The sequence below is a fragment of the Myotis brandtii genome, unplaced genomic scaffold, assembly GCF_000412655.1.
Source record: "Myotis brandtii unplaced genomic scaffold, ASM41265v1 scaffold374, whole genome shotgun sequence".
Taxonomy (NCBI): Eukaryota; Metazoa; Chordata; class Mammalia; order Chiroptera; family Vespertilionidae; genus Myotis; species Myotis brandtii.
In genome coordinates, this window is record NW_005364372.1 from 5,762,519 (window position 1) to 5,775,064 (window position 12,546).

A 12,546-nucleotide genomic window follows, 5' to 3' on the forward strand; every position below is an offset into this window, starting at 1 on the left:
ACCCCAATTGGGGGCGGGGCTTGCCAGCCAGGCACCCGCGGCCCCTCCCCCCAGCTGGCCCAGCCCTGTTTGGACTCTGATTGGGGTGGGCTGGCCGGCCAATCTCCTGCCGTCTCCTCCTCCTGACAGGCCAAGTCCCAATCCACCCTGATTGGGGCCAGGCCTGCTGGATCCCACTCATGCACAAATTCATTCACTGGGCCTCTAGTATTCATATAAATGAACAGAGACAAAGGGAAGGGATTAGTAGGAGAGAGTCAGGGTGGAGTATACTTTAAAATTTTTCTAGTCAATAAATGTACATAATTGAACAAATTGCAATCCTTGAAAGTTTTGATAATTTGGTAATGTGAAAGAATATACCTATTTCTGAATGTTCATTCTATATGTGCATTTGCATTTTAAATTATTTATTTTAAGGCTGCATGTCTTTTATATTCCATAAAATAAAAATAGTACTAAAACCACAATAATTTAGAGAAATGATGAAAGAGCACCCTGTTGTTAAATTTTAAATTAAAAATAATGTTTATAAAAGTTGTTTGAATAATTTTAAGAAAATGTTATTTTAACACTGCTAAAAATAATTCTGTATAAGTTTCCTTTAAATTTAAGAAATAGTTTATTATTTGTTAAATATCCAATTAATTACTTTGAATTAGATTCTTCTAAAGAACTTCATGTACTTAAGTAAGCATACTTGAATTTTATTGATATTGTTCATTTAACATATATTTATAAATATTTACCTTCTGCCTAGTTTCAAATTACAAATTATGATTTAAGTTGAGTGAATTGGTATGATCATATTTTCATACATTTGACTCTGTCTCAAGTTGAAACAATATTAGCACTTAATGTTTTTCAGCATTTTATTCTCTATGAGTGTTTACTGCATCTGTATTTATAAAGGATGATTCATTAATCATATTAAATATTTATGGCTTGGAATGCTTAACTACAAATTAACACAAATTGGTAAAAATAATTATAATATTATAATTTTAGTTTCTTTAATGTTACATGTTCAAAGAAAAGTGAAGAAAAAGTATTCTAATTGTTAATTTTTATATTATTTTGCAGGTGCATTTTCTTGATTATAAATCAGTACATTTTGATCATAAAATGGAAAACCTAATGCAGATTAGGGAACTAGCAAAGGAAGTGAAAGAAAGAAATATTTTATTATGTGGACTTCTCATATATTACCCACAGGTAGGTAAAATGTTGTTCTCTTCGGATTGTATGTCCTACAGACTACAGATTTGGTAGTGGGAACCTGACTTTGTTAAAAGCAAAGAGATGTGTTAATAAGGAAAATATTGGCTGGAAAATTAGTTATCTCAACTCGAGGGGATCAAAAGAAGGGGAAAGAAACATGAAATCTAGCAAATGTCTTACATTAGGTGGCCCACATAGAATTGCCAGATATGCAAATAAAAATACAGAATGCCCAATTAAATTTGAATTTCAGATAATAAATAATTTTAAGTATATTCCAAATTTGGAATTTGAAATTTGCAATCCATATTTAACTGGACTTTTTATTTAATTGGTAACCCTAATGTCATAATTCTTAGCCAATTGCATGATTTGGAATCGCTTATTTATTTTATGTTAGGCTAAATATGTTGGTGAATGTGTTCTTAATCACTTGAAAACAGTGCTTGGCATTCAGATTACCAGAGGACATGTTATTTAATTACAGAAAACTCTTATCATCACTGTCTTTTAACAGCAGCAAGTTAGTTAAGCAGAAAGTAAAAGAAATTAGCATTATAAATTCTTTGTGCAGAGAAATGTTATATAAATCAAACTTTTTGGAACCTATTAGAGAAGGTGGCTTTTTCCTTTTACATATATACCTTTCATGGAATTTGAAGAATGCTCTAGAGTTTCTTAGAAGTACCACACGGCAGTCAAAGAAATGAAATAGTCAACTGCTTTTTTAATGGTTTGGAATAAAGATTATTTGGTACTGACTCCCCAGGAAATGACAAGTGTTTAAAGTTATGTGGATGATGAATAACAGCTATTGTTGCTGAAATATTTAAGGTGCCTTTTTAGCCTGAAGGTAACATTTCTTTTGAAGCAAGTGAATTTTCATCAATATAAGGTTTATCTTTTAGCGAGTCCCTTAGTTTTCTTTAACTTTTGAGTTTGTTTCCTCTGCTTCTAAAATATAAAAGCATGACCTCCGGTTAGTCATCAAGAACAATGCAAACTTTGCTTAGAATCATGGAATTGTAAACTGTTAGTGCTGTAGGGGCTACTGGAGTTAGGACAACCAAAGCCTAAAGGATACATAAACTTGTCCATGGACATATAACTGCCAGAGTTCAGGAATATTTTCTGTTCTTTGTCTTTGATTGTACTCTAGATTATTACAGTGGTAAAAATAAATCAGTTCCTTCTTTTGTGCCATGCTAGGATCATAGATGCACACCTGTGCCACACTATACCAACATAAAATAGAGTTCATTGAGGAAAATCTCAAAAGTTGAGAAATGGTAGAGTACACACAATCCCTGGGACTTTCTTCATTCTATGATTTAGGCTAAGCAAAAGGGACCATACTGGCATTCCAGTGGTGAGTATGGTTGTCAGATAACTATAGCATTCCCAGTTGAATTTGAATTTCAGACAGTCTATAAATTTTAGAATTTCAGACAGTCTATAAATTTTAGTCTATAATTACTAGTGGACCAGTGCACAAATTCGTGCACGGGTGGGGTCTGGTGGGCCCACCCCAATGGGTGCCATCAGGGCTGGGCCGGTGGGGGGGAGAGGACGCAGGAGGTTGGCCAACTGGCCCCGCCTCTGATCGGGGTTGGGGAGGCCGATCAGAGGTGAGGCCGGCTGGGGGGAGGGGCCACAGGAGGTTGGGGGGGTCGATTGGGGCCTGGATTGGGCCGGTTGGCCACTGCAGTGTGCATCATAGTGACCAGTTGTTCTGGTTGTTCTGCTGTTCCAGTAGCTGGGCTTTTATATATATAGACTAGTGACCTGGTGCACATTAAAAGGGAATTAATTAGAGGAAATATTTTAATATTGCTATTTGCCCTTTCTCTATAATAGAAGTGTCAGAGATGAAAGAGATGAAAAATTAGTAAAATGTATATGAAAATCTTCCTCTTATCAGAGTCTGGGGCACACCACAGGAACCAGAGTCAAGTCCCTGCCCACCCACGTGCGCCTCGAAATTGTGCGAGACCCAGACCCGGCTGGCCCCACCCCTGTCAAGCCCCACCTGGTGGGGGGGTGTGGCCTTAGGTTGCCTGGCCCGGTGACAGGGTGAGGGGCATGGCCTGAAGTCCCCCAGTCCAGGCTGGGGGGTGCGCCTTGAGATCCCCTGGCCTGGGCCAGGGGACGTGGCCTGAGGTCGCCCGTCAAGCCCCACCAGGTGGGGTGCATGGCCTGAGGTCCCCCGGCATGGGCCAGGATGGGGGGCGTGCCTTAAGGTCACCTGTCATGCCCCATGGGTGGGGGGCATGGCTTGAGGTCCCTCGTCAAGCCCCGTGGGGTGGGGGGGCATGGCCTCAGGTCCCAAGGCCCGGTGATGGGGCGTGTGGTGCGGCCTCAGGTCCCCTAGCCCGGTCTGGGGCAGGGGGACACGGCCTGAGGTCCCCTGTCAAGCCCTACTAGGTGGGGGGCTCAGCCTCAGGTCCCCTGCCCCGGTCCACTGCCATACAGCCTCAGGTCTCTGCTGATTGCTCATTAAGGCTCGTTATCAGAACTCAGCCTCTGCTGTGGGCGCAGCCATCTTGTTATAGCACGACGGTCAATTTGCATATTTCCTCTTTATTAGATAGGACTAGAGGCTCAGTGCATGAAATTTGTGTATGGGGGGGTCCCCTTAGCCCCGCCTCTCTCCCCTCCAATCCGGGACCCCTCGGGGGGTGTCCTACTGCTGGTTTAGGCCTGATCCTGGGCATCGGGCCTAAATTGGCAGTCGGACATCCCTCTCACAATCCGGGACCACTGGCTCCTAACTGCTCATCTGCCTGCCTGCCTGATTGCCCCTAACTGCCCCCACTACTGGCCTGGTCACCCCCAACTGCACCCCCTGTTGACCAGGTTGCCCCCACCAGCCTGGTCGCCTCTTACTGCCCCCCCCTGCCAGCCTAGTGGCCCCCAACTGCCCCTCTGCCAGCCTGGTCGCCCTTCACTGTCCCCCTCTGCCAGCCTGGTCACCCCTCACTGCCCCCCCTGCTGGCCTGGTCGCCCCACACAGTCTGCTGTTTGGTCGTTTGGTCGCCCATCACTGCCCCCCCTACCGGCCTGGTCTCCCCACACAGCCTGCTGCTCAGTCATTTGGTTGCCCTCTCACTGCCCCCCCTGCCAGCCTGGTCACCCCATACAGCCTGCTGCTCAGTCATTTGGTCCCCCCTCACTAACCCGCCGCCAGCCTGGTCACCCCACTCAGCCTGTTTGGTCATCTGTTCGGTTGTTTCAGTTGTGATGGTCGCTTAGGCTTTTATATATATAGATATCCAAATATTATATAGAATGTACTTGCACATTCTTTGTTGTTACTCAGCAATTTCAATATAACTGGACATCTTGTGTTTTTATTTGCTAAACCTAGTAACCCTTATAGAATTTATATTTGCAATAAAACTGTTCATTTTCCCACCCCTGGCATGTTCCCCACATTTGTGGAATGGAGTCAGGTGAGTGTATATGTGATTCTGTACCTGTGAAGGCTACCTGTTTGGAGAGGTGGCCTTGATGGAAAAGAGGAACTTTTGCTGTCTATTGCTTGGTATCTGCTTCATTGTTTTGAGCAAAGTTGGATCTGCTAAGCCAGCTCTCTGCTACGCTTCCAAAAGTGGGGAGAAGATGGTCCTGCAAGAACTTCAAGATATGCCTCTCTCTCTTTTTTTTTTTTTTGCCACTTGAGGAGCCATGAGCAGCAAAGTCTCCCAGGACACTCTGTAGGAGGCAATGCGTGGAGTTCTGCATGGGAACCAGTGCAAGTATGAGAAGTTTTTGGAGACAGTGGAGCTGCAGATCAGCTTGAAGTAATATGACCCTCAGAAGGACAAATGCTTCTCGGGCACTGTCAGGCTTAAATCCACTCCCGCCCCAAGTTCTCCACATGTGTTCTTGGGACCAGTAGCGCTGTGATGAGGCCAAGGCTGTGAATAACCTCCCATGGACATCCGGGTGCTGAAGAAACTCAACAAGAATAAGAAACTGGTCAAGAAGCTGGCCAAGAAGTATGATGCCTTTTTGGCTTCAGAGTCTCTCATCAAGCAGATCCCAGTAATCCCAGGCCCTGGCCTGAATAAGGCTGGCAAGTTCCCTTCCTGTTGACCCCCAGTGAGAACATGGTAGCCAAAGTCCACGAAGTGAAATCTATGAACAAATTTCAGATAAAGAGGTTGCTTTGTCTGCCAGTGGCTGTTGGCCATGTGAAGAAGACGGATGATGAGCTTGTGTACAACATCCTCATAGCTGTCAATTTCCTGGTGTCTTTCCTAAAAAAGAACTGGCAGAAAGTCTGGCCTTTATACATCAAGAGCACCATGGCAAGCCCCTTGCCTGTACTAAGGCACAGCTGAATAAACCATATTGCTGTCACTTAAAAAAAGATATATGCCTCTCATAATTTTAGGAAGCAAAGCTAGCAGACTTAGGTGCAGCTTATCTCTTCTTAAAAGAACAATAATGAAGGCGTGTTCAGATATGTGAGAATGTTTAATACATGTTTGTCCTCAAAGATCCAGGTGTGAGTTAACTCTTATTAGTCCAACACATAATCCTGTGCCTAATTCCACCTTAAATAGTATTTGCCAAAGATCCACTGATGTTCAGTAGATATGCCAGTGATGGCGAACCTATGACACACGTGTCAGAGGTGACAGGCAAACTCATTTTTTTGGTTGATTTTTCTTTGTTAAATGGCATTTAAATATATAAAATAAATATCAAAAAGATAAATCTTTGTTTTACTATGGTTGCAAATATCAAAAAATTTCTATATGTGACACGGCACCAGAGTTAAGTTAGGGTTTTTCAAAATGCTGACACGCGAAGCTCAAAAGGTTCACCATCACGGAGCTATGCCATTTAAAAAGGGGCTATGATTAAAAAATGGGAAGCATCAAGGAATAGAGTTAAACAGACTTCTTTAATGAAGGCTTTCTCACAAATCCATTACATACAAATCAGTGATTGATATATCCAAATTGGGGACAAGGGGTGTGCCATTTTCCATGTTCTCCTGTAACCCTTTAACTGTAGATAATTCATGGGATTAATGTTCCATAAAACAAACTTTGGGAAACACTCCTCACATATATGCCCTACGTAAAGAAACTTCTACCTCCAGACACACTCTTTTTATACTTCCATTTAGTTATACTAATTTTTCCATTTAGTTATACCAGTATCTCTATTATTGAGTGCTTACGTAACAGGCATTCTTTTAACACTAAGGATATGAAAAGATATAAGGTGAATCTTCTGTTTATTGTTTAGTGAAAAGAGTGTTGGTTTGTTCTTTCCATGGTGGTGTAAGATACAACTTTTTATAGTGTACCGACATTAGATTTTCCCCTGAATCTAATCCATCTCTGTGATAACCATTAAGTTGTTTACATAGTTACTGTGTGTTCTTTTAAGTCTCTGATTAATGAAACTTTTTTAGATTTTTAGCCACTTTATATAAGACATAACATCAAGTGCTTCTTTGGATAGGTTTTCAGTTAATGATACTCTCTTCTAGGAAGAGAGAATATAGTGAACTGACTTCAATATCTGTGCTACACATACAGTCTTTCTGGCTTAAAGAAGACCAGCCTTGTTATGACATGATATTTCTGATAATGTAGATGGTCTTGATTTTTTGGCTGCACCTTCACTGTGTTGATGTATATGATGTTTATAGTTAAATAGAATTATGTAAGACTATTTTTTAAACACATGATGCAGTTAAGCTTTTGTTTGTGTAGAATTCTTTTATACACATGTATAAGACTTTCTGTGTTTGGTGAATTTAAACTTAGTTTTTTTTCTAGTATTTCAGTCTTACTACCTTTTTTGGTGTAAACTATAGCATATGATTAATTAGCTATAGTTTCTTTCTTCATATAATTTACAAATTAGATGTTGTTTGTATTTTTGAACACCTTTAGGGAAACATTCATTTGGAAAAGGCTAAGATAGATTCTTTTTTTTAGTACCTCTAAATGTTCTACAATACTGTTGTGATCAATTAATGATGATTCTTTGATAATTCAATAACTGACAAATGCATCTAATTGCATACTATTTCAACTCAATTTCTTTATATTTTCTCTACTGACACAAGAAACTAACAAATGCTTTGCTTAACTCTAGATATGCTCATATTTATGCATTTTTCTAATCATAAAGATATTACTTGTTAATTTATTGAATATGCTAGTTCCTTAGCTATATCAGTATAATAAAGCACTAAGTAACCTTTTCCCTAAAACTATAGCAGTTTTCTCTTTAACATGCTCAGGACGTTAGAGATAAAAGGGAACAGGTTCATGGTTAAAGAGCTTCCCCAAATTATTATAATTTCTTATTTATTGCACTGAATTAATGTCTTCCCTTGTGATTGAAAAACTAGCTCTGTGATCTTGATAAAGTGATACCAGTTTTCTAGGCCTCCAGTTTTTCATGTAAAATGCAGAAGTCAGAACTATATAAAGTCTCTGTGGAATGAGAAGGTGAAGACACAGGAGGTGTGCAGGCTGTACCAGGTGACACCATCCACCGTCTCCTCTGACACGGGAAATTCTGGAGCTGAGCCTGGGTTTTTCTTTTCTCTTCATATGTGACCATAAAACTTTCTGTACTATTATTTCCTTATTTTATTTATACATTATTCATTATAGTTCAAATCTCTTATTATAGTTCACAGAGGGAATTGGTCCTCTCCCCCCACTACCCCTCAACACCTCAAAGTAGAAGACAACAAGGGGGATGCCTTTGTTCTGCTGCTGTAGCATCATACTAGAGACTGGGTGGCTCATAAACAACAGACATTTATTTCTCATAGTTCTGGAGGCTGGAGTCTGAGGTCAGGGGCTGGCGTGGTGAAGACTCTCTTCCTAGTTGCAGACCCCCATTTTCTCGTTTTATCCTCACAGGATGGGGATAGGGTGAGGCCTGGTTGGGGTCTCTCTTAATTGAAACACTGATCCTATTTGTGAGGGCTCCACTTTCATGACCTAATCACCAACCTAAGGCCTCACTTTCTGCTACCATCCCACTGGGGGTTAGAATTTCAACATATGAATTTGGGGGGTGGGGGGGGGTGGGACACAAACAGACAGTCCATGACTAGGAATTTTGTCCACCAGAGAAAGTTTAAAGAAAAGAGGAAACATGTTAGCATGCCAGGGAGTGTGCACTACTTTCGTCTATCCCTTTCCCATTTCTTCTCCTATGAATTGTCATTCCACTGGGTTTGATATAGTGGATAGAGCACTTTCGCAAACAATGTTTGGTTTAATGAGTGTTTTCACAAGATGGGGTTACTGGAAAGGGTGCACCAATCAGCAGAACTACGAGAACCAAGCCCTGAAGAGGTCAGAGGATAAGCCAGAGGAGCTCTATTACCTCTTCCTGCTCCTGAATGCCACTTTTACTCCTGCTCCTACAACTATAGTACCAGAAGGCATACAAAAAAGGGAGAACATTGCCAAAAACAGCTCTGTACTTTTAAAAAAAAAGATTTATAAAAATCCTTCTATACAAGTCCAAATTAGAACATGTTAAAATGAAATGAAGCTCTTTTGGTAACAACATTCAATTAGATAAAGCTGTGTGAATTCATCTGTCACAAAATATAAATGAGATCTGTCTGTTTGATGATTTAAATACTATTGTCCTTGATTGTCTGGGTTTTGAAGTATGTACTGTAAGGATACTCAGAAAATATCCTTGACCATGAATTTCTTTGTAATTACTCTATTCTAGGATACCTTTGTGCCAAAAGACCTGCATTTGTAGAATACAATTAGCACCAATATTTTCCTCTCATATGCACTTCATTTGCTTTGTGTCTTCTAGACATGAGCTACCCTGCAAGTATGTGATCCTTTGCAGAACAAATAGGCATATGTTGTCAAGTAGCAGAACACAGATTTAAAAAAAAAAAAGATAATCTTGGGGTAAGCTAGACTTAAAACTCTACTTCCTACAATGCACAATTACTTGGAATTCAATTGGGAATTATTTACTAAACACACAGTACTTTCCATTGCACTGACTCACAGAGCATGCACACCAAACAGGCAGCACCAAATCTGTTTACAGAAACCCATAATACCCTGTGCAGAGTAATCACGCTCTTTTGATGTGGGAATGTTTATGAGACTAAATATTTTTCACTTTCAATATTGTTTTGGCTTTTATTGTTAGACTTAGTCATTCTTTGGGAAAATGTGAAGGTCATAAAACATAATGCCTTTTGAAAATTGAGTACGTTTGAAAAACAAAACTGTCTTGTGGAGTTTGGTTAGCTTACTTGGAAGACCTACTAGAGAGGGTGGCCGTCAGCTATTATACTTAGATACATCTAAATGACATGGGATATTAGATACAAACCTCTGCTACAGATCTCCCCTTAATTTTTTTTTTAAATAAAAGAATCAACTTTTATGAATGAAAATGGCCATGGAAATTTCTTAATGAACTAATGCCTTTGAACAGTGTATTGGTTAGCTATTATTGCATAAAAAATTACCCCAAAACTTGGTGGCTTAAAAGCATGATTATCTCCCAGTCTCTGTGGGTTCTCTGGCTCTGGGCAGTTCTCAAGGGTATGGTCATCTCCAGGCTCCACTGGGAACAATGTGCTTTCTTAGCTCACTTAGGTGGATTGGAAGGAACCAGTTCCTCTGGGCTGTTTCATGTGGCCTCAGTTCTCCACAAGCTTGTGGATGGGGTCCTGCCTGTATTCCTTGCCATGGAGGCCAGTCCTTAGAGCAGCCGTGGGCAAACTACGGCCCGCGGGTCGGATCCGGCCCGTTTGAAATGAATAAAACTAAAAAAAAAAAAAAAAAAAAAGACCGTACCCCTTTATGTAATGATGTTTACTTTGAATTTATATTAGTTCACACAAACACTCCATCCATGCTTTTGTTCCGGCCCTCCGGTCCAGTTTAAGAACCCATTGTGGCCCTCGAGTCAAAAAGTTTGCCCACCCCTGCCTTAGAGCATTCACATCAGTGCTAGCAAAAGAGAGAACTAAGATGGAGGTCACAGTCTTCTGTAACATAATCACCAAGTGACACCCCTGCCACCTTATTGCATTCTGTTCATCTGAAGCAAAGTACTGCGTTCCACCCACATTCAAGGGAGGCAACTACACAGGCATGGATACCAGGAGCTGGTGTCCACTGTGAGCCATATTGGATGCTGCCTACCACCGTAATACCAGTGCTAATATTGCAGACTAAAAATTGTATTTATTTGTACCCATGCAAATTAAGGGGTTTGTAACCAAAACAGGGCTAGAAATATTTAAATGTAAAAAACAACAACCATACACATAAACTGTGTGTGTGTGTGTGTGTGTGTATGAAATTGCTTACTATAGGACATGCTTTATTTACATTTTTAATTGTTTGCCACAAACAATTAAATATATGATTACACATACATGCATATATTTTTCTCCTGACATATTAATAGTCACAGCCAGGGCAGGTTTAACAGGGAGGTGGAATGCCAAAGACATGGACACTTATTTTTACGTTTTCTGTATAGTTGTTTTTAAAGAGCTTGATTCAGGCCAGATACATATCAAATGCATTGGGGGCATATATTTAAAAATAGGCTATATTATTTCAATTCAGGTTAGTGAAGCCAGGTAATAAAAAAGTCATTGCTATAAAATGACTTTTTGGTGTTGCATTTGAGAAAGTTGACCCATTACCTTAAGAGCATGTAAGTGTTTTGTCTCAGAGTCTTGGACAAGTTTCCAGGAAAAAGACTTGAAATAGTAAGTGAGAAGGACTAGAGACAAAAAGAAGGCAATGAATCTGATAACTGGAATCCTGCTGGTGGTAATCTTCAGGGAAGACATGTTTGTGCACTTGTAGAAAATACTGAGAAACTTCACTGGAAGTCATATTGTCCCCCAGTAAAACTCCTGCTGTATTATCAATGTCGTTAAAAAGTTGAAAATAACATTTAATTAAATTTCTGAGATTTGGACTAGTTAAAATAGAAAAAAATAAGCATGAAAAATAGGCTGGAAGAACAAATTAGATAACTGGTCCCTAGAAAATGGAGACTTTTCTAACGTATGTGGCATTATTTCAACCTTTTACAATAAAATGCATTGTATATATCCTGCTCGTAGCAATCTTATGCAGACTTTCCTTAAATAACATTAGAAGGAGGGAGATAACTTTACTGTTTATTTTCATTTTATGGACACTAATTATCCAGACTGCAGAAGCAGCTGTACAAAGAATGCTAAAATTGCAGTGTTTAACTGGATCAGGCAGAGCACATGATGTGCATGCTAGAGACTTGAAAATCTCAAGTAGATTGAGAAGTAAAACTAAACAGGAGAAATGTGAAGCCAAAATAATTATTTTGAGGTTTGACATCCTATGTCAATGAGTCTGAGTACTTTGAAATATTCGTGACCTATTGACTGTTAGATATTCCATGTAATTTAGATTAAAGGTAAGATTTCCAAAATCATGGACTAAGAACGGTTTTCCAGCAACAAGAGTTGGTTGTATGTAAATTTCTTATTTTCTGCCCCAAACACTCCATATTTAGAAAAGAGAATAGTTTGTAAAATTAGAACATGTGTTTATTTTCTCTGAAAATCCTATCAGCATTTCTGATTATGATCACAATCGAAATACAGACTTGACTGTCTCCACTGAGAATCGGGGAGATATGAGTAATGTTTGGCATATAGATTTGTGTTTGGAAAATGGTGAGGTTTATTAGTTTTCAGTTCATCTCATTACTCACTTTTGACAGTTGGTAAAGATATATTTTAATTAAGCTTCAACTTCCTCTTACTGAATGCATCATGGCAATTATATACTAATGCTATTAGGAAATGAGTTGGTTTAATAACAAACATATCTACAGCAACTCTTTTAGAATCTGGATTTTAATGGACAGAAAAAACACAGATGTTTCACAAAGACACTATTCATGATTATTATTATTACTAGAGAGGCCCGGTGCACAAAAATTTGTGACTCGGGGGGGGGAGGGGGGGTCCCTCAGCCCAGCCTGTGCCCTCTTGCAGTCTGGGACCCCTCAGGAGATAACGACCTGCTGGCTTAGGCCTGCTCCCGGGTGGCAGAGGGCAGGCCCAATCCCTAGGTGCAGCCCCTGGTCGGGCTCAGAGCAGGGCTGATTGGGGAGTTGGGGCGCCGCCCCCTGTCATGCACAGAGCAGGGCGGATTGGGAGGTTGCGATGCCACCCTCAGTCACGCTCAGGGTAGGGCAGATTGGGGGGTTGGGGCACCGCCCGCTGTCACACTCAAGGCAGGGTCAATGGGGAGGTTGCGGCGCCACCCC

The 12,546-nt window shown here is 40.4% G+C and overlaps 1 protein-coding gene and 1 pseudogene across 1 annotated transcript in view; both read left to right on the top strand.

Annotated features, from left to right (window-relative positions):
- The window catches only part of ISPD (isoprenoid synthase domain containing), a 149,890-nt gene that overhangs the window by 71,533 nt on the left and 65,811 nt on the right, over nucleotides 1–12,546 (top strand). The window contains exon 9 of the mRNA XM_014544616.1: nucleotides 1,084–1,215. Coding sequence (XP_014400102.1) covers nucleotides 1,084–1,215 — 132 coding nt within the window. The remainder of the gene's footprint in view (nucleotides 1–1,083; nucleotides 1,216–12,546) is intronic.
- LOC102251325 lies at nucleotides 4,909–5,744 on the top strand (annotated as a pseudogene).